The following is a 23,388-nucleotide window of genomic DNA, read 5'->3' on the forward strand; positions in this document are numbered from 1 at the left end:
TGTATGAATTCACTGTTTCCTGCATTCAGTAATTTGCTGTGTATGTTATGTGGGGTTTTTTTGCTGAATTTCTCTCGTCAGTGTTTAATTGTGAAATACTATTATCTCTAAAAATCTCCATGTTTTTAAAAAATGAATGTATTGTTTTTCAGAGTTGAATAGATACACCATGTATGATGCAAAGTCAAAAAGCAAATCCTAGAAACAAATAGCAGTTTTACATCTTTTATTTCTGTGTAATTTTTTTGTGGGCCTGAATGCCTTCTTAGGACTGTCTTGGGTGTGCATGAAAAATGCAGACTGTAGCATTATATTTTGGTTGTGCATTGTCCTTGATCTACATAGAAAGCTTGAATTATTACAGCCATAAAGCTATTTTTGAAGATAGTAATTTCAAAACATCACAGCCTTCCAGTAGATATTAATAATTTATATTTTCCAGTAAAAATAGTTTTATTGACTTTATTCTCTTGGGAGAAAGATGCACTTAAACATATTTTACTAATTTTGGCTTTACTTGAGGCCAAGCCTTGAATGAAGTCATGATTTTGCCGTCATGGTATGGAGCTACATTCATTTCATTGGTGGCAATTACATGTTTGCTCCTGCTGACCAAAATTATTTTTGATTTTAGGGTCCTGTTTTATTCTTCGTCTGATAGTTCTGCTGACAAAAATAATACATTTTCTGGTGTTTTCTTAGCTGTTTAGTTTCTACCATTTTCTTTCAGCTTTATAGTACAAAATAGCAACAGAGTTTTGGGCTACCAGTGAAGCCAGTCTGCAGCTTTACATGACTACTAATAACTGTGCCAAATATTTATTTGGTGTCTTAAAAATGTGCACAGCACTGTGATTTTATTAGAGAATTGGGTTAATTATGTTCTTTCTAATGTCAACATTTATTAAAAAGATAAAAACAAGCTGTTATGGGAGATTTTTACGCTTTTGGTGTTTAAAAAAAAGGAGTAAAGGAAAAAAATAAAAAGCCCATCAGCCAACAATCTTTTGATTGGCTGCTTTAAAGCAGTTGTTGGATGCAAAGAACCAAGATCATACCATGAATTTTAAATGTCTTGTTACTGAAGTCAAAAGAATATAATTTGACTGTTGAAGTATTGGGGCTCCACACTGTTTTTCATGTGTTCCCTCACTGAACCTGGAGACTCGTGGAGCACCCAGATCCATCAGTGCTTACATAGGAATAGAAGGTGTTCCTGTAGCTGTGCCATTTTTGAGTGGATGTGACAAGGCAAAGGCATGAGGTTGGACAAAATCATCTGCCAAGCTGGAATTTGAGCGCTGAACTGAGAAAAGTTGAAACAGTGTCCATTAGGGAACGTGCTGAGCATGTCTATTGTATAACGCTGCAGCAGTACTGAAATGCAAATGGCTGCTGGCTGTGCACAGGCAGGTCTTTAATATCACAGGATTTGGTGCATAATAAGCTAAGACCCTTTTTCATGCCACCTCTGTGGTGAATTCTTATTACCAATATTTGTTAAAGCATAGTAAACATGTACCTTTAATGTATATATATAACTAAATTTTACCAGTGTATGACAAAAGAACACCTATGTTAGAAGGGCAACAAAATTTGCAGTTAAGAATAATTACTAAATAGCATAATTTTTCCATCATATGACCTGCTACCATCTATTTATTTTGATATCCAACACAACGTGTATTTATACTTCTGAGATGCCTGTTGAATCTAAAGATGTATTTCAGAAGTGTGCTGCGAATGCTCTGTGTTACGGCAGTGTTCTGCTCCACAGATTAGTTCTGCTCAGAAGCTGTGTATATTTGCAGTGCTGATCTGCTTTTGCTGATTGTGCTGCACGTTCAAAGTGAGCTGAGCTGTATGTTCACATACATAGCACAGATGAATACCACTGAATGGTAACTTTGAGGACACCTGTATTTTTTTGTGTCTGCCTTGTATACCTTCTCCTTTATAACTGGCCTCCAGGGATCATGACAGAGCATGGCTTTGCTATTTCATTTATATTTGTTTTAAATAGTGAAGGAAATTTGAAACTCAGTATTTTTGTCTGAGTCCCAGTTCTCTAGGAAAGGAAGCTTTTCATAACCATTTGCTTGAAGACCTTCCCATGTTTTTGTCTTTTTTCAGTTTTTCCTCTTTCATTATGGTGTTGCTCAGTCTGTATTACCATTTTCAAGAACCGACTAATTTAGGCAATTTTTCATGTTTTTAGGCACATCTTTGACATTTCTCAAAATGTCTCTACTAAGAATTTCAAGTCTTTTTAGTAATGTTCTTTGGAGTGAGAATGCTTTTCAACCACTGCAGTTGCAAAATTTTTAACTATCACTGTTTTTTAACGCAGATAAAACAGTTTATCTCTTTTTCCTTTTTAAATATTTTTTGCCAAGTTTAGACATGTGAACATACATATGTAACTTGTAATGAAGATGAGAGAAAATAGGTAAAAAGAGAGAGAGAGTGAGAACAAGCTTTTCATGTTCCCTCTCCAGAAGAACCCATTTAGAGGTCAGAATAGCCAGCATAATTGATTCCTGCCAGAGGCAGTATGAATTTATATCTTTACCCTTGACTTGACTTTTAGCCTATATTTGTTTAGCCATTTAAATTGTTGTAGCCATTTATTTCGACCATGCCCTTGGCAGTCTTATTGTTGACACTTTCACTATACTTCCTCTGCATTTGAAGTCATAATGACTGGAAATATTTTTGAAAGAAAGCATGTAGGCTACAACTAAATACTGTGTAACTCTAATCCCAAGAGTTAAAATGTTCTCAATTAAAGCAAGCATTTTGTAGTACAAGGTGTAGGGAATGCACCTGACTTCAATATCTGACTAGATACTGAAATTGTAATTTTGATGTTGTATTATCTGGGATGTGCAAATGTGATACTTTAAAGATGTAATTAAGACTGTTTAGAGAGAAGATTTGATTTTAAGCTGTCCAGAAGATAAATTAAAGGAATTTAGTTGCCTTTTATTGAAGGGGGGAGGAGGGGGGAATTTATGTTCAGAAAAATAATTTTGAAAATTAATACGCCAAACTGTCATTCTCCCAGAGATCGTATTATTTATTACATCTGCTTTGTGTATCAAACATTTCCTTCTGGAGTGTTTTAGAATAGAGCAGAATCCCATTGCATTTGAAGACAAGGCAGAATTACAGGGCCAGCAAAACCAGTGATGTTACTGATGCAGAGGTGCAAAGTGTATGGAGGAGTGTGTCTTTCCTAGCAGTGTTGAGATGGCTGTAAAATTCCCTGTCCTTCCAATGGCTCTTTGAGCAGAAATCTTTTTTCTCTTGTGCTGAAGTTTGGCTGTGGCCATTGAGGACTGCAGGTCTTCTGCTTCTGAGTAAGGTTTCAGGATTAGTCTCTAAGTCACATTCCTTTAATGAGGTAAGAAGCAAGGCAGTGTGAGGTTAGATGCTGGAGAGAGAAAAGTTTTGATCCTCAGTGTCTGTGTGGTTACCCTTCAGCAGGCAACCATAGCTCGTGCTGTTGGAGCTCGCTGTGCTGCACACAGTCCAGTGCCCACTCCTGAAGGGAGGTACTCAGACTTTCAAGAGCAGAGCATAGGTCACTCTTCCTCTCAAAACATCTTTCTTGTAAAGATCTGCTGCTGAATGGGTCTCTTGTTAATTTCCATAGCAGAATACCTAAGAAACCCACACTGGTGCAGATCCATAGTCGAAGGAGAGTGGGCACAGGTAGCAGCCAAGCGCTGTACTGTATTTACTAGCCTTTGGGTATATAAACAATTTCTCATGGGTCAACCTTTCTGTCCCTTTTCCTTCTCAACATGCTTTGCACTCATAATAGATTTTTAGTTCTTAGACACCTTACTTGGAGGAACACAAAGTTTCAGGCTCCCAGGGAGACCTCAACAGGAACTTATTCAGACATCTCAAATCTCTGTAACTTTGGGTATGTGCAGAAGTGCCTTTATGCTAGGGGAACTTGAAAGTGAGACCCTGGAAAATCTCACATGCCTTTGAAGAAGACAATTTGGTAACAGATCGGCAGAGCCTTCTAGGAGGGGTTTTGCTCTGAGGGACGACCAACGACAAGGATGTTGGAGTAATTTCAGCTTCTCGTTACTCCAGTGAAAGCAACTGTTGCTCAGTCACCAGGCAGTAATCAGCCCTTTGTATGTCTCTGTGCCCTTGCAGGGGGGAGACTTGGCTGTGAGGTGCCAAAGTGTACCTGATGAGATGACACATCACTCCCTCTGTTGCTGTTTTCTAGCCCTAGGAAATAACGGCACCAGTTCCCAGAGCAGGCACGTGTTGGCTGTATTGGCAGCCAGCACTCCCTCTACATTATTCTCACAAGCTACAACTTCTGATGGGAATCTGCATCTTGTTCTGGGGATTATTAATTCAGAATTGGGAAGAATCTGAATAGTAAACAAGCGCTCAAGTGTTTTCAGACCTTCACAGTTTCTTGCTCATTTTCTCTTTCTTGTTCTTGCTGATGAATGCTTTAGTTCCCACATTGAAAGTGGAGTAGTGTCAGCAAGAGGCTGTGTAGCTTTGGGGAGCTCCCCAGAGGCAAGCTCTTGAGGGTTGCACAGCTGTGAGATTGAGAGTGTAGGCAGGAACATGCCAACATTTCCAGCAACTGCAGCCATTGCTTTGGGATGTGGAACTTCATGTGCAGTTCGTTTGTGTTTCCATCGCCGTTCCCCCCCTGCATACCCCCCAGATACAAAGGCATTTCCTAGTTCTGTACAGGATCAGCAGATGCACTCTGCCTCCCATGTAATGTAATCACTACTGAAATGGAAATACCACTGTAATGCAGCAACAGGATGTCAGTGACTTCTTTTCAGCAGTCTCCACTTTGTGGGGGGTACCTGTGTAGTTCTGTTTAGTACAGCACACTGATGCCTTTTTGCTACTTACTGTCCAAAATATTGTAGACTGAAACTACAGTGATTTTGAAGGCGTGTGGCTATAGTTTCAGATGTGTTTTGTTGCGTTTTTTTCCTTCACACAGAAAACTAATAAGAAACTCAGGAGACCAAGTCAAGTGAATTTCTAAGAGGCTAGGCACTGTCATATAGCAACATTTCAGTCTCAGGGAAATTGGTTGCAAGGATGAGGAAGCAGAGCTGTGTATCTGTAGTGGTTTGGGCTGGATTTTGCATCCCATTGCTGTCCGTTGAAGCATTAAATAGTGACTGCTGCTGGAGACAGGATATTAAACTTGGTCCAATCGCATGTGTGCTTTTTAGAGCTTTTGATTCTTAAGAAGTGAATGAACTCCCTTACTATAAAACGTCTGTTCTAATCCTTGTAATTTAATAATATCATAAAAATGTTGTATAATGTACATGAAATTTCTAGTTTTGACTTACAAAGGCAAGTTTAAACCTGCTCATAAGTCCCTCCTGCTGGGCTTAGGAGCTGTCTGGCAAGGAAAAATGCTTTGTCAGCGAAGCAAAACAAGTAATTAGAACTAAATTTCTGTTTCACTGGGAAGAAACCACTGTGTTCTTGCCACCTCAACTCGTCAATCTCATATAGACAGGCTTCAGTGTTTGAGAATTATGATTTTGAATTAGTCTTAAAGATTTTGTAAACTGGTGAGTCCTACTCGCTTTTTCTTACTACTTTCTCTCTTTTTTTTTTTTTTTTTATAGTTCTCATTCTCATATACCCACCTTTATCTTGTTATGACTTCATACCCTGCTGAAAAGTTTCAGTTCTCTTCACACTGTCACTGTTTTTTTCCAGGAAAGAAACTGGTGTTGGCACTTGAAGGGAACTATAGAATACATAGGAGACATTGTAACTACTTAGTATGAGGCCGAGTGTGAGCAAAGATAGCAGAGAACCTGCTGGAGTGCTGTGCTTGTACAGGATCAGCGCACAGCGGCTACATCCCTGAGACTGCCCCTGTACTTAATTGAAAAAATAAGAAAGACACGGGATAGGGACAGCATTCTCTGCCTTCTGCTGCCAAGTGGCAGGATACATCTCTTGTCCACAATGGCTAAGCTGTCAGGCCTCTGCCAAAACCCAGGTGCCCTCATCCAGCCTCCCTGCTGGGAATGGTCCTGGCACCTGTTTCATCCTGCATTATCCAGGAGAGCGCAAAGTGGTCTGAGCCAAAACCCTGAAATGTGCTAATTGTTAAACATTTTGGCCAGTACTGGAATCTCTGCCTTTAACCTTGTCTTCTTTAGTAGCCATTTAGCCCAGCTTATGCAAGCTTCTTTATGGATATTAAATGGGTTTTAAATGCAGAGCCATAGAAATGTTGGTTGGAAGGGAGTTCTGGAGGGTATGTAGTTCAGCTTCCAGGAAGGAGCAGAATGTGGCTGCCCCAGAATTAAGATAATTCTAAAGGTAGCTGTAGAGATTTTAATAGTTCTGTTTCATGAGCAATGTAAATTAATTTTTTATTTTTCCCCCTTTCAGTGGGGTTTGGCAGAACCCTTTGTCATGTCTGTAGTGCTGGGTTGTGTGTTCCTGACAAGTACAGTGTGTCATCAATCCCAGACAAACGTTTTGCCTGGATTAGTGTTAGGAGCTTTGCAGTGCTGCAGGCAGGATGGTGGCAGCTGTACATCCTCTGGGCAGGCTCCAGCTGTTTTTGATCTCTCCTCAGTTAGTTAATTACATGCAATATTTCCACCTCAGCTGCTTCATGGGTTAGGAGGGGTACTCCCCAATTTAGTGCTCCTACAGAAACTCCAAACCAGGATGCCTCACTCACTCCCACACTCTCCCTCCCCCCTGCAGTGGGCTGGAGAGGAGAATGGGAGGCACAAAAGGTGAAGATCATGGGTTGGGATAAGAACAGTTTAGTGGAAATGGCAGTGAGATAAGAAAAGGAACAATAAGGGCAACAATATTCATGACAGAGAGTACAAGAAAAGAAATGTTATTGCTCACTGTGGAAACCCACAGTAGACAACACCACTCCCTCTGGCTTGGAATTGGAGACATAAGGGAACTTCTATTCCCCAGAAAAGACTCCCTTCCCCCTGCCCCCAGTAACGATGGGAGGTGGTACAGAATAACCTTGTGTCCTAGCCATGCCCCGTCTGGGCTACTGCAAAAATCAACCTTGTCCTGGCTGGAACCAGGACATACTGCTAAATTTCTGCTTGAATACTTAGCTTTATCATATTCTACTCAACATCAGGAATATATTAGGCATTTAATTTCTTAATTTTGGTACCACAGAATTTAAGTTGGAAAATATCTCAAAGATCATTGAGTCCAACCATTAACCTGACAAGTCCCCCACTAAACCATATACCAAGTGCCACATCTACATGTCCTTTAAATACTTCCAGGAATGGTGACTCTGGGGTGACTTCCCTGGGCAGCCCATTCCCACGCTTGACCACCCTTTCGTTGAAGAAATCTTTCCCAATATCCAATCTAAACCTCATCTGGCATAGCTTGAGGCCATTTCCTCTTGTCCTGTCACTTGCTACCTGGAAGAAGAGGCCAGCCCTCACCTGGCTAAAAAGTCCTTTCAGGGAGTTTTAGAATCTCCTTTTCTCCAGATTGAGTAGTCCCAGCTCTCTCAGCTGCTCCTCCTATGAGTCACTTTCTGGACCTTCACCAGCTTCATTGCCCTTCTTTGGACTTGTGCCTGATTTACTGTCGTCTGCAAACTGGTTGAAGGGATGGACACTTGATCCCCTTGTCCTGATCATCGATGAAGGTATTTAAGCAGGACTGGACTCAGCTGAGCCCTGGGAAATAACACTAGTGACCAGCCACGAGCTAGATTTAATTCCGTTCCCCACCACTCTCTGGGCCATCCACCCAGCCAGTTTTTACTCCCATCCAAGATGTAAGCAGTCAGTTTCTCCACGAGGATACTTTGAGAAACATTGTCAAAGGCTTTAATAAAGTCCAGGCAGACAACATCCACAGCCTTTTCCTCAACCACTAGGCAGGTCACCTTGTCATAGGAGATCAGCTTAGTCAAGGGCGACCTGCCTTTCATAAACTCATGGTGGCTGGGAGAGGGGAACGTTTGGGAGGCAGTTGGTATCTTTAACTGGTGTGGGTAACTTCTGAAATCCAGGTGTTTATTGACCACAAATTCATATATGGTCTATGTGCCTTCACTGTCTTTTATCTGTCTTTAATATTGGCATTATCAGATGGAATTCTTAAAGGGTGATGTGAACACTGGTTACATTGCATATATTTACCATGGGGAACTGTAGTGTTCAGGATGACTTCTTAATTTCATTTGTGATTGTGAACATTCCTTCCTCCTGTGGCAGCCAAGGGAGAGACCAAGTCAGTAATTTTTTAATTTGTTTGAAATTTCACAACATAACCTCCAAGAAGATAGGAACGCTGTTGACATCATGGGAAAATACTCCCTGAAAGCAATCTATTACAGATTATTCTAGTGGAAAAATCATCTCCATACATGTCAAGTTAGAGTAGGATTTAAGATTGTTTTTTCTTCTCTATGGCTTCACTCTCCTAATTAGTCATGTGTCATTTCATATTAAATGATTATTCAAGACTAGAAGTGGCAATTTACTGCTATTTTGAAATAAAAATTACTTTGGAGTTTATGATTGCATATTCTGCAGCTGGATGTTTCAGTGTCGCATTGCCTCTGTTCCTGTTACAGGTACATGTGACAGCATTGCAGCAATGAGTGGAATTTTAAAGAGGAAGTTTGAAGAAGTTGATGGCTCCTCACCTTGTTCCTCTGTGAGGGAATCAGATGATGACATTTCTAGCAGTGAAAGTGCTGACAGTGGTGATAGTGTTAATCCGTCCACTTCTAATCATTTTACCCGTAAGTATCAACTCTGTATATCCAAATAATTATTCCTGTTTTTCAAAATAAAATAATATTTGTGGTTAGATAAGCATGATGATTTTTAATTGAGCGGCAGATAACAGCCTCTCCATGATTTTCAGTTTGTGACTTGCTCAAAAAATTAGTACTAAAAATACTCTTACATTTTTTTGACTTCTTATCTGACTGTTGTAGAAGTTTGTAGTCTTTTGGAAGTTCCTACCTATTTGCTATTTGAATTATGTAGCTGTTTGTAGTTAATATTAAGAATTGTGTTCAAAATATTTCAAACAGGTACTCTAGGGAAAGTGCTTTAGCTTACCGTGTTTATTTTCCTTCGCTAAATGTATTGCAGCTGCCAGTGCTCTGTAATACAATATTGGTGGGAGTTCTTCTCTAAAATCAATGTAACTTTTATTTTATTCGGAACTGATGGATGTTGTGTATGGTACACATTATTTCAATAGTTTCTATTTTTCGGGTGCCAGAGGATATCTCTGTACTTCACAATGGTTTTGTGTAAAAATAAGAATTTGGTCTTAAGTTAGCAAAGCTACATTTGTAGCATATATTTCTGGGAATTATAAATTTACAGTTTATGTTTGCAGTTTATGATACTTGTTTTAGGTGGTTATATTATTTATTAACAGTGAATGGCATCTTCTAAAAAGCAGGGGTTTGCTTCCTTCAACTCTGTTGCATTTAGATCTCCTCTGTGGAGTTATTCCTTACAACCGTGAGTGAAGGAGCAGGTGAGGCTCCTCACTGCTGCCCGTACAGAATGTGGTCCATGTAATTGAGTGGTTTGGATGTGCCTGGAAATCATGTTTGTAGCATGTGATATGAAAGTTCTTACAACTGACTTATCTAGCAGATGCTGCTGGTCAGTTTGTGCGGATGTTTGGATGTGAGGGTCTCAGTCCTCTTTGCTGTGGTAGGGAATGTTCCTGCACACAGGAGGGACAGGCATGACTTTTGAAATGGGTTTACATGGAACACTCTCGAGGTGCTGTATGATATTTAAGATGCAGTTCTAGTCTGGGACCTATTTCATTGAAACACCACAAGGGAGTAAGTGACTCAGTAAACCTCTTTGGTAGTATTTAGAAATATCTTGGTGACGATATCTGCATGCTGCTACTTTAACATTTACATATGTTGAAGAAGTTAGTTGATTATTCATCATAGACTGAAAACAGGCTTTTTACATCAAACAGTCATTCCCACCCACACAGAAGACCACAGTTTTAGTATGAATACATGCACAGGTGATACAGTGAAAGGGAATGGTTCATGGAAGTTGTAGTACATGCATTTAACAATAAACTTTAATTGTAGCTGACATAAAAAATAATTTAGTTTAAAGGAACTTCCCTTTCTGTAAGAGAAACTACAGTATTTCAGTGTTATGGTTAATGATTTATCTAACTAAGATATTTCTGGCCAGAGTAATAAATGTTTGTCTGTGGGTGCACTCACACACATACAGTAATTGTACATATTACATTTTTTAAAAATACATCTGTATATATCCATAGGTGATACAGAAATAGAAAGTGCAAATAGTTAGTGTGTACATTGATAGTATTTTTTAAAAAGTATTGTCTTTAATATAGATGCCTAAATTCCAGCCCAAATCAAATTCAGAACCCCTGTATTACTTCAGAGCTATTAAGTGATACTTACCTGATAATTACATGCATATGTAATGTACGCTAACAAAACTGTTAACAGTGTACATTAGAAGGTATTCTGTTCATGCTTTCATTATCATTCATCTTCCATAATAAAAGACAAGAGACAAGAGCTTTTCCAAGTTGAATATTTGAATCTCAGTATAAGGTGAGTTCTGTGAGACTTTTTCAGTGAGCAGACTGAAAAGAGCCAGTGCAGAAAAAAGGCTGGTGAGATTCCTTGCCTCTGTTGATATGCCTGAATACCTCCTTGATGGAGGTTGTCTTCTTAAGCTATTTCCTGACATGTTATACCATTTTCTGTTCTATTTAGTGAGACACTGTCAGATCCTATGTACTGTCTTTTTTCTGGTCTGTTTTCATATAGGTGAGTACGAAGTTCACTACAAACTCTCATTTACTGACTGGAAAAGGGGGAGAGGGTTGTGTGACCTATAGTCAGCATCAAGATCTATATATTAATTCTTAAACTGAGAATTTAAAAAAAACCAAAGAACTAGCATGGTCCTCTGAGCCTTCTTTTTTCCCTTCTAATTGACTTGACAAAGAGATTATTCTAAATTGCTTGTAACTACAACCACTTCAGCACTTTAGCAAGCAGGCAGTTGGTATATAAATGCATGTAGCACAACTGATGAATCCCTTTATTTACACAACCGTTTAAACTATATGTATTGGGTCAGATAAACAGAAGCCTAGCAAGAATTCTGCTCCATTAGTCTTAGTTTAACCTGCCAGCTAAATGAGGCACACAGACACTGTGGATCATTCAGGTGGGGGAGAACTACCAGAAGATAACTTTGTTCTCAGCAATTAACCCTGTAGTATGATGGCAGAAAACACATGACTGAGATGGCCCTAAGTGCTTTTGCTTGTGACTGTTAAAGGATAGGTACAGAGTTTCTTTAACAATATATCCATTTAAACAAATAAAGACAGCAACAAGAAGAAATTAATAAATCCCTAGCCTAAGTTGCAGGCATCTGAATCAGTAAATAAAAATTACAGTCTAATTACAGTTGAATAGACAACTTTTACCATTAGCATTTTCTTGATTAGGTGTGTGTATTTTTACAGATGTGCATATTTTTAAATCTCTTAGCAAATGGTGATGTAGTGCCTTCATTACGGCTGGCGGATATAATCCCTGTTGTGTATTTTACTTACCTTTCTTGGTCTATTGAAGCAATTTCAGTTTGATTCAGCAGGTCATTAGTCATTGCAGATTTACTTTAATGGATGCCAGAGCATATTACTAGCTAGTCTACATGACTGTCCCATTTCACACCCCTGACTTCATATCAGAAAGAAGGATGTTCATCTTCAAGTAGCAGTCCAAGTGTGCATGTACAGTATTAGTCAGGCATACACAGAGCACAGGGCTGGAGCTCTCACCATGCCTTTTGAGATCCTTCCAATTGCCCTGTTCAGTTCTGGCACCCCACTGCTGTGTTTCATCTGCTCCACAGCAAGCTGAAAAACCTGGAATTGCAGTACAAACCTGCAAACCTGCAGGGTGGCAGTACAACACCCTGACCATTCCCATATTGTGTGCACTGGGGAACACTGAGTTCCACATTCCAGCTCAGCCATGGGGGAATATGTACTCTTCCAGGGAAGGGTAGTGAAGCTCATGAAGGGTCTGGAACATAAATCCTATGAGAAGTGTCTGAGGGAGCTGTGGGTGTTCAGTGGAGTAAAGGAAGCTCAGGGGAGACCTTATTGCTCTACACTCCATGAAAGGTTGTGGCAAGTTGTGGGGTCAGGATTTTCTCAAAAGACAAGTGGAAGTGACCTCAAAGTGTGCCAGGAGATGTTTAGGTTGGACATTAGGAAAAATTGCTTTGCTGAAAGAGTAGTTAAGCATTGCAGCAAGCTCCCCAGGGAAGTCGTGAAGTTGCCATCCCTAGAAATATTCAGAAAACAAGTAAACATGGCCCTTCATGATATAGTTTGAAGGGCATGGTGGTATTCTGTCAAAAATTGTATTTGATCTTGGAGGTATTTTCCAACATTAATAATTTGATGATTCTGCGATTCTCCCTGCTTTGGTGAGGTACCTGCTTCTAAATGTTTGGTGGGTTTTTTTTTTGATACATAATGATAACTCAAATTTAACTTACAGAATCGTGTACAATTGAAAGACCTTTGGGAACCTTGTGAAGTCCTGTCTTTCGCACTTTGGTGCTGGTAATAACTCCCCATAGCACATTAATTGCAGATGTACCCCTTAAGAAACATAAGGAGCTGCTGCTTTCCTCTGCCAATTCAACTTCAGTGTCCTGTAGCTGAAACTTTACTTCTGTTCCTTGACTGCAGTCACATGAGATGGCCAGCAGCAGCAGCTTATCTGATGAGGTGATTATCACCAACAGGAGGTGGTGCCATTACACAGTCTGGCTGATATCCTCTATCAGTTATCTCTCTGTTGCCATTAACAGAATTGCTGTCATGAGCAAGGTTATCCTGCGGCCATTATCATAGGTCCCGTCATTCTGCTAATTAGTGTACTGTAGTTAGAGTACTTTTGGATGTGCTTAGGTTCATTAGGAAGGGGGCAGGTCACTGAGGGCTCTGAGGAAACCCTTTGGTCTCTTAGTGCTCTTGCCATCTTTTGATTTTGCAGTTAAAAATAATGAGGAATTTGAAAACACAAATACATCCCTGTTGCAGTTCCTTCAATATGCCACATAAAGCACTGTTTGAATTTTGTAGAGTTGCTAGTTTACTGAGATTGCCTCATCTCTGTGGTCATGCATAATGTGAAAGAAGATAGGAAATCCTTAGGAAGGTGTAGCTTCTCCTGAATTACATTTATAGAGGATAAAGTTTTTTTGGGTGTAAGATCAATAGCACAAGACACTATCTGAGCTTTGAACATAAGCTGCATGTTTAATTTATGGTTAATGATAAAAATCTAAATGAGCTAGAAGTGGTGGTGCTGGTTTGCTATGGGACAACACTTACATGTAACTAAATGCAGGCATTCCTTTTTCATGGCATCTTGCAGTTATTTATGTTGCCAGCAACCAGGCTTGGAATTTCCTTGTTAATGCAGAATGTATTCTTACTGCGATTTGTTGACTCATGTTATGAAATGCTAGCAGGTTGAGAGGTTCTTGTATTTGATTTTAAAATAAGTTGGCTCATCTGAGCATTAAAAAGCAAGAAATGCAAATAAATTCAGCGAAATGTAGTGCAATGTCTTTGCTCAAACTCACACAGAATGACAGATCAGGGTATACCATGACAGCATCTTTTCATCTGGATAAGGAATACCGTGTTGAGAATTATTAAAAATTGAAGAGAGGTTATAAGGCAGGCTCCCACTAGTTTTTAGAATGATTTGTGCAACTAATTATGTTTCTATATTTTTAAATAAGTCCTCGGTTATAAATTAGTACACTTTGCAGACAATACAATCAGAGGCACAGTTTTTGCCTTACATGATGTTTTTGTTTGCTTAGGAAAGAGCAAACAAAATTGTTTTGTCAGAAGATATTCATGATACATAAAATACGTTTGTAAATGCAGAGTGTCAGTCAGCTGGATGGGTAGCTGTGTTTGTATGAAATGGCCATTCAACAGAAGTCACACATAGGATGGGACAAAGGACTGCCTGTAGTATCATAGGAGAGCTCAGGGAATGCAGTTGTTGTGCATGGATTTTCCTACAGGGATCCCTGGTAGGACTTTCCTCCTCACAAAGCTGGGGCCAAGGTCAGGAATAATCATCTGTGGAACAGCAGCTGGCATTTAGAGGAAATGGTGAGACACAGAGCGCTTAACCATCTCTACTTCTTCCCACAGGCTGATGATATTTGCAGAATGGAGAAACTGGAACTAATATGATGAATGTCACAGAAAAGCACTCTGGAGGTAGAGGGGGCTAAGGAAGTAAACTTGAAAGCTTTCACTGAAATTTTAGTGGTCGAGTTACAGTTTCTAGTATGCATCCTAACAATTAAACATTTCTATGAGATTTCAGACAAAACTCTTGACAGTGAGATAAAATGCTTAAAATACAAATTAAATCCTGTCTATTTATATCAGATTTGTCTGTGAGCTAATAATTTTCAAAAGCCTTTTCAAATGTGTATTAAATCTGGCATGAGGCAAGCATTCCCATCCAGTTCCTCCTGTGAGGTGAATTTAGCATTTGCTTTACCCTAAAGGAAGGTACTAGAAGGACAGAGCAGTGAAGTGCTCTCAGTAGGTGGTGGTGTTCCACAGCATTGTCCCTCTTCTCTCAAATTTTCACTAATTTGCAACTGAATATGCAGTTCCCTTCAAGACTTACAGATGCAAAATTCTTCTAGAAAATACCTCCCTTGTCTTCAACGCCAGATGTTTCTTTTGGAGGGTGTATTTTATGTCACAGGATTTCCTCTTAATGTAGATTTCCAGCATGTAGGAAAAGTGTTTTATCATTCAGGGTTGGAAACTTGTAAATTGAGTGTATGGAGATGCTTAGAAAATACCTTTTGGAAGACAATGGGATAGAAGGAGAGGTAAGAGAAAGAGGTAGAAGCAATTTCTGGATACAGTCTTTTCCTAGATTTTGTTTTCTATGAGGGTTTGGAAGCAGGCTGGCTTTTATAAGCAGTGTTCTGACCTGGATTACCAGGAGGGATTAGGCTTTGCTGTTATGTGGTGTTAGACTTGATGAAACACTGCATGGAAAGTCACGGAGCAGGTGGAGAATGGTGCTAATCCTTCTTGCCACAATGGTTTATATGACACCGAGTATGTAAAAAAGCAGACCAATGGGTAGTAGAGTGTAAGAAATGCAGCATTTCCACTGGTCTAAGATAGAGCTTTAATCCAAAAGGTTGCTTCACACATGTTTTTTCCAGCCTCTTGGAATTTTCACATGCCTAAGATATTTCTGCGCTGGTGACAATGAATTGCTTTGCCCTCACTGATGCAGGAGTGTGAGTAATCTGCTGGGGAGCCATATGGTTCACATTTATTTTAATGTGTCTTTGACATCAGGAGAATAGCTGAGACAGCAGAAGAAAGTGCTTATGTCTTGGAGTTCAGCCAGAACTGAGATAATTTAAGTTTTGTAATCAAAGAACTACCGCTTTTCTGGTAAAAAATGATAGAAAAACATGATGAGCTTAAAATGTCATTCCTATCAGGATTGTATAAAATTAGGAAGCAGATTTTGCATTTGATGGATGAATACAGCTTCAGCGGGTGCTTTTCTTAAGTGGAGGTTTGGATTCCGTTTCAGCCACTAAACATGCAGAAGGAAATGCTTTGTCTTCCACAGGTTTCACTCTGCTGCAGCACCACTGTCCAGCTTGGAAAATGAGGATGTTGAAGGGCAAATGGACAGTGCTGCTGCATAGTGCCTTGGATGTATGAGAGCAAGTCAGGAAAATTTTTCAGTCTGCCAGCATATTACTGCTCTTGCTTACCTATTGCATCAGTTATAATTTATTCTTATACAAATGAAACTTGAAATGACTAAGTATGATAAAACCTGAATTTTTCAAATTTTCAGTAAATTTTGCTGGGTGTATATTCATACTTTCTAATAGATCAGAACATAATATTTTGTATGTTCTTCTGCTCTATCTTGAGTTAAGCAGTGTCCTTAGCAGTGATTCCAGCAGATTTAACATACTGTGCAAGGTACAGTGCATGCAAAATAACAAATGTCCCTGAGTCTTGATAAGGTGGTAGTTCTGTTATGCTTGGCTTGAAGCAAAGGGTTTAAATCAGTTATAGAGAACTTTGTCCCTGACATTGGAAAATGTTCAACATTTCCATTCAATAACTAATAATATTTTTGAGCTCACATCAAGGCAGCCCTCTGCTCAGATTTTTAGGAAGTGTAATAGAGCAAGAACACAGTGCTTTGCAGTGTTGACTGCTTCTTTCCATGTCCTTGGTAGCTGAGGTGGTCACAGTTCTCACATCTCCTCGACAGTCTCCACAGATATTCTAATCTGTGCTTTTGAGTAATCAAATACAACCCTGTAAACTCCTGCAACTCCTGCCAGATCTGTTCTTGTAAACAACATTGACATAAATGTGAATATATTCTAACTCTTCCTGACAGTAGCATTCAGATGATCATGGGGTTCTTCACAGGGCCTTAACTCTGTCCTCTAATGAGCTCTACCAAAAGATAGGGTGTGTTCCAGAAAAAGTAATCCCATGTATTCTGAGGGCTCTGAATGTTTACACACATGTTTAATTACAGATTGTCATATAATGGCATATGTCATAAAATGGAATTTGCAACAAATGCATTGTCAGCTCTCACATTGTCTTCATACAATCTAGTGCTGAATTTATGGTGCTGGTGACTGCAGTTACCGTATGTCAACATTTTCATGAAATTCAGCTTAATTCTATTTTGATGCAGTTTTAATCACTGGTATATCAAAAAAAAACCTCCACAAACAAACAACACTGATGGAATGGCATTGACAATGCAATTACTGAAAATGATAAGAACTGTAAAAAATTGAAGACATGCATTAGTGGGTTCTTTAAGACAGCCCATGATGTCTGCAGTCTTAACTGAGAGACTGCTGACCGAACTTTTAGGTGTACATGTATGGCAGTGCATGAAATACATGTTCTAAATTTTGATACACACACGTGGGCAAAAATGCACATAGTCTAAAAGCTCATGCATGGTATCTAGTTTTTATCAGAGAAGACATCCTTTTTTTTCATCTGCGAGTAACTAGATCACAGACTCTTCTGCTTAGCTTCATTTAGCTATTAATGTTACTGGCTAATGTGTGAATAAAACTCGAGAGTAATTTATTTATGTTTAGCCATTAGTATGAAAATAGTATCTCTACCATAAAGAGATTGACAGACTTGAAAAAACAGAAGTGCTTTTATTGCAGTATTTGTCATTCCTGCTATTAAAGTAGCCCTGTCAGGAGTTCCACAGCCAAGATCTAAACCAGATTACTGTCACCACAGACCTTGTGTTGTAGATACTCAGGTTTACAGATAAGAATTCAAAGGTTTGTGTGATTCTCTAACGTGTGAGATTTACAGGTGCAATTACCTTCAATTTCTTCATGAAACGTATGTGTGTATATATATATAATTTTACTTTTTTTTCAAGAGCAACTTTCCCTTTCTTTCCTTGAGTATTTTACAATTGTTTTATTTCTCATTTCATTTGTGACTGTTCATTTATATGGCAAAAAAGCTGCTTGCCTTTGTGTAGCTGTCAGTATTTATTCTGAAATAGAGGTGTAACCCAGTTGAGATATAAATAACATTGATACTATATCAGAAATTGGATACAACCCAGAATCGTTTAGATACCTCCTTCATCAGAAAAAGTGTTTTTTTAATATGCACTTTCTTATGTATTAGAGCATATTGGCAGTGCAGGTTCTGATTTAGAGTATTTGCTTTTATGTTACATTGAAAGAGAATGTCTCAGTATGAAAATTACCCCATCTTACAAATGCTAAAAATTTTGTTTTATTAAAGGTCGTTTTGTTTTGGAACTGTGGTATATATGAAAAAGAACAGCACATTAAAACTATATTTAATATCATGCAAAATTGAAGCATATCCCTATCAACTAGTCTGCTAATGAAATACCCTCTTCCCTCACTAAAGGTTTCCTATAAACATTTTTTACAAGCTCTGTTTATGTAAGGTTTGCTTCAACTTGGATATAAGTTAAACATTCCTAATGTAACAGAATTTGTCTTTTGATTTCCCTCTGTACATCCTATACCGTTTTTGTAACACACTTCACTGGGAGCATGTGAGTAACAGGACCTGATCTTATTCATCTGTTTTATATTTATAATCCAGCATACCTGAAGGAAGTCTGAAGTGCCTTTTATATAGCAAACCATACTTTTAGCAGCTTATTAGTATTTGGGAATCCTGTTGAAATGTTTCAGTGAACCACAAAGAGTTTGGTGGTAATATCTGTAGGATACACAGTAATTTGGATAAAGGGCTTTATTTTCTAAAATACTTGTTTTTCACACGGTTTGGGAGATGATGCTGGGGGTTTTGACAGTTTTACATCATGCAGAAGTTTGTGGATTTATGTTTGTGGCGATTAACATTTCACAACATAACAGTAATAGAGACTGAACTATGTTTTACCTGTGACAATGAACCAGACCTGTTACAAAACCAGACCTGAAGGTCAAGTGTGTCCCATCTCTAGAAATGGTGGAATTCTAATCAGTGTACATCTTGTTGCTCTTACTGCTTTTATAGAACAATTGCAAGCCATTCAAGAGTGGTCAGGCACCATTTATTTCGTATTACTGCCTGAATTCTGGCAGTGAGGTCTCTCATTCATACCTGCATATACCTGCAGTTGTTGCCTATAAAAACTGCAAAGCAGTGACTTACAAGCTGCATTCTCAACTTGTTGCTATTTTGCAACAAATCAAATTAATTGGACTGCTCATTTTAAAAATCAAGGAGTGTCCCTTACCTTTCTCTAAGGTTTGTGTGTCCTTTTTTGTTTCCTCTAAAGAGTAGCTATTATCAGTGAGAAACAATAGATCAGTATCATGGGAAAGAGTTGCTAAGTGTCTGTAGAACCAAAAGAAGAGTATTTAACAGTTAAAATTTGGCATTTGTTTTTAAACAAGTTTCATATGTTACTGCATATGTTTATTTAAAAACCTGAGCACAGGTATGAGTGGAATCAGAAAAGAGTTAGAAAATATGAGATTTAAATTTTTGTCAAAATTCTACATGTTAGACTATACACACATATACATATTCAGTGGATGGCAGCAGAAAGAAGGATGAAAGTGAAGAAAACAAAGTGTGTGTGACTGCTAGTCAGAATTATTTCTATACCATTCAGTAGTGATGATGTTGGTACGAATTTTTGAGACAGTATGAAACTGTATGAAATACAACCATACTGCTTTTATAGTTTTTCTAACATCAATTTATAAAAAATTAGATGATAGGAAAAACTAATCTTTTCTGTCAGTGTGACTCAGTGCTGTAGCAATGTGGATCTCTGCTGCCTTGTGCAACTTTGTTGGCAGGGTTTAGAAGAGGTGTAAGTCAGTGGATCACCATCTGTGTGGTGACACTGAAAGAAGTTTCTTTTGCTGGGATTTGATTGCTTCCTCAGTAAAAGGATAAAAGATTTTTGTGATATGACAGGAAAGAAGAACATTCCTCACCATGTATTTCTGTTCTGAAGGACACAGTAGTGTCCATCACTGTAACAGTTTGTAGTGGCTTCTAAGTGGGTAAGTTGCATATGTGGTAAATATTTCTAATATTTCTCTTCCTTATTCTCACCTTGGAATGTGGTGTCTGTCTGGTCAGGTATTGCGACTTGTGCAGTTCCCTTTACCTTAACACATCTGCTGCCTGACTGCAAGTTACCATTCACACATTCTGCCTCTGTTCCAGCATCTTCAATCCTGAAGAGAGAGAAACGGAAGAGAACAAAAAATGTCCATTTTAACTGTGTTACTGTGTATTACTTCACGAGAAGGCAAGGCTTCACCAGTGTTCCCAGCCAAGGAGGAAGCACACTGGGAATGTCCACTCGCCACAACAGTGTGCGCCAGTATACACTGGGAGAGTTTGCCATGGAGCAGGAGAGGCTTCATCGAGAGATGTTGAGAGAGCATCTAAGGGAGGAAAAACTCAATTCTCTAAAGTTAAAGGTAAAACTTGTCTAAGATTTTGATCTCTGCCCTAATTTAAATGAACAGTGTCATAGCTATATGGGCCCAAGGTGTGTACATTAAACAAATCTGTCACCTTCTATGAGCTCCATTTGCAGTTGAAATGGATGTTTTCCTGGGGTTTTCTAATTTTGAAGATGCGTTTTTGTTTGATTATACCAAGTACTCTTGTAGTTGTCATTGCTGTGTACCTCCAAGTGCTTTACAGGGAGGTTGTTTACTCCCTGTTTTCTACAGAAAGGAACATAAAAGCAGAGGGTGGTGGATGCTAGCCTTGAGCAGGGTGTCCAGCAGAAGTCTGGAAGTGCCAGGAAGAGAATGAGTTTTCTAAGCCCAACAATGTCTTAGAAAAGGAATGGTAACATTATAGGTACAGAAAGTGAAAGAACTTCTTTTCTTAACCAATTTGAGTGAATTTGGGAAGAACTAAGAAACAGTGATACTAAAATGTTTTTGTTCTTAGTATACCAATTTTAGTGATTGTGTGTCTGTACTATTTCACCAAAGAATGTCCATTAAAGAAGAAACGCGTCTGATAAATTAACCAGCTATATTAGTTTAGCTAGTCAAAACAAATCTTGGCTAGTTTTCACAGGATCACAGAATTTTCAAGGTTGGAAGGGATTTCTGGAGATCATCTGCTCAACAGCCCCCTCCAAGGCAGGGTTCATCTAGAGGGGGTGACACCAGTATGTGTCCAGGTGCTTTTTGAATGTCTCCAGAGAGAGGGGATCCATGTCCCCCCCGGGCAGCTTGTTCCAGTGCTCTGCCACTCTCAGTGTAATAAAGTTCTTCCACATGTTGAGGTAGAATTTCTTGTGTTTATGGGCATTGCTCTTCATTGTGCTACTGGGCACCACTAAAAAGAGTCTGCCACCATGGTCTTGGCACCCCTTTGAGATATTCATGTGCATTAATGAGATCTCCTTTCAGTCCTCTCTTCTCCAGACTAAACAGGCCCAGCTCCCGCAGTCTCTTCTAACAAGAGAGAGGCTTCAGACCTCAAACCATCTTTGTGGCCTCCACTGGACCCTCTCCAGTAGCCCTTTATCTTTCTTGAACTGTGGAGACCAGAACTGAACCCAGTACTCCAGATGTGGCCAAGCAGAGGGGCAGGATCATCTCCCTTGACCTGCTGGCCACACTTCCTTGATGCAGCCAGGATACCATTGGCCCTCCCAGGGCCAGCTTCCCAATAAAGCTGTCCTTTTGAATACAACAGAGGAGAGGGAAGAAACTGTATTTGAGTAAAGGAGAGCAGGGAATGGGAGTGTTCCTTATGCTGCTTTAAAACTGGTGACAGAACTGGTTTTTTGTGTCATGGATTGTGTTGCATATATTTTTGACTCTTTCTCAGATAAATCCTTAATTAAAAGTGAACAATGTTTAGAACTGTAACTGAGCTTCTGTACTGCACATCCCCTTCTTTCGTGATACTACATCTCTGTTTCTATAGTTGTGCAGAGCAGTGGCATCCTCCAAGTTTAATAAATGCCTTTAAGCATTTTTTCCATAGGATGAACACATGAGTTCATGAGTTTTGTGTTTCAGGGCCTGAGGAAGTGTGCATGATCTTCACATTTGTAATACATTTTTTTCAGTCATCTAAATGTTCAGGTTTTTTTTCATAGGTAAATAGATTCTTAAATAAATTCATAAGGTCATAAAATTTGAACTATCATAGAACAAACATAAAACCACTCAGGACAAAGGCAAATCAAGGACAGATATTTGGACAGGCTAGAAACTAAAGGCAAGTAGTGTTAGTGACTTACCACTTGAAAGAGGTTATACCTGTAACATCTCACATCAGAGGATTTTCAGAGCATCAAGTGTGAATTGTGCTGTGTAACTGATGACTAGCTGTAGATCCCTTGGCTGACTTCCAGGAATCAGCTCAAAGAGAGAAATCCCCAGTAGAGTGAGTAAAGAATAGTCAAGCACACAAATATTTCACTTTTCTTTTCTTAGCTAGAAAGTAAATCAAGAAAAAGCACAGATCTTATGTACCTTGAAAGAGTAGATGAGGCCTTTTAGCCTTTATGAACTGGAGCTTGGCTCTTCATCCTCTCCTAACCTTCCTCTTGGCTGGGATGGATCTCTGTTCTTTATTACCTTATTTTACTTCAGCCCAGTCTGTTTTGGGGGCACAGACCATACTTTCTGCTCGTTTTCCAAATACATGCTTTTCCCAGTCACTTGTTTGAGTGGATGATTATTAAGATTATTGAGTTCCTGCAAGATCTCTTCATAAGTATTCAGTGAATAAGGAGAGCCTTATTTGCATTCCTTATTTGCATCGTACTGGTGTTAAATCTTTTACTAGAGTAAAATATTCCTCTTTATCTGGAGCATGTATAAAAACATAGACAGCAGAAGACTTCCTGTTTTACCTAGTCCATTAACCTCAGCTTAGCTGCATCCCTGATTATGTGCTTGGGTTTGAAAAAAAAATTTCAAACATGAAAAGAAAATTCAGGTCTTGCTGAATTAGTGAAGAGTCACTGTAAAGCACCGAGCATGTTTTGTTTGCTTAAGAAAACAGGGCCTTGCTAATTTTTCGTTACAGAGATGAAAGAGCTGTTTGGTCATTCAGATAGTTTCTAAATGAAGAAAAAAGGATATGTGGCATTCTAATGTGACAGTGTCAGCAGTTATGTCAGCAAAATTATTATACATTTAATGAAAATGTCCTAATCAGGATTTGCCTAAAAATTACATCAGAGAAAAATGAAGAAATTGAGAAAATGGAGTAGAATGAAGTTTAGTCAGAGGTTTTTCTATTAGAAAAACATTATGTAAATAGGAAGTTTTCAGTGTGGTTTTTGATTTCAGTTTCCCTGGGATTTTTTTTAAAAAATATTTTTATATTGCATTAAAATATACAGATTGGTGGGAAGAAAGTATTTGCTCCTGTAGAACCTGTTTAAAAGAGATAAAAATGAAGGAATATATTTTGAGTTTCCATAATATGAGGTACTGTTTATTGTTTTAGTTTCTAAAAGCAAAGGGTCAAATAAGAAATGCCTCTAATTAAAAGCAGATAAAGACTGTGAAATCATGTTCAAGTCACTTTGGCCATTTCATACCAGTACTTTGATGTAAACACTGCTGACAGGAGCATAAACACTTGTTAGCAGCAGAGTGTGAAAATCCTGGATGTAAAAGCCATCTTATCAAGTGACAGGTACAAGGTAATCAT

At 38.8% G+C, this 23,388-nt stretch overlaps 1 protein-coding gene across 5 annotated transcripts in view; it reads left to right on the forward strand.

Annotated features, from left to right (window-relative positions):
* CSRNP3 (cysteine and serine rich nuclear protein 3) overlaps positions 1–23,388 on the forward strand; it is a 100,999-nt gene that overhangs the window by 63,089 nt on the left and 14,522 nt on the right. For all 5 annotated transcript variants that reach the window (XM_014249219.2, XM_088059024.1, XM_088059026.1 and 2 more), the window contains 2 exons: positions 8,633–8,803; positions 19,906–20,165. In XM_014249219.2, the coding sequence (XP_014104694.1) occupies positions 8,633–8,803; positions 19,906–20,165 (431 nt within the window). The remainder of the gene's footprint in view (positions 1–8,632; positions 8,804–19,905; positions 20,166–23,388) is intronic.

The sequence above is a fragment of the Pseudopodoces humilis genome, chromosome 8 (genome assembly GCF_049639895.1).
Source record: "Pseudopodoces humilis isolate 2021_Gansu_Grassland_sample_001 chromosome 8, ASM4963989v1, whole genome shotgun sequence".
Taxonomy (NCBI): Eukaryota; Metazoa; Chordata; class Aves; order Passeriformes; family Paridae; genus Pseudopodoces; species Pseudopodoces humilis.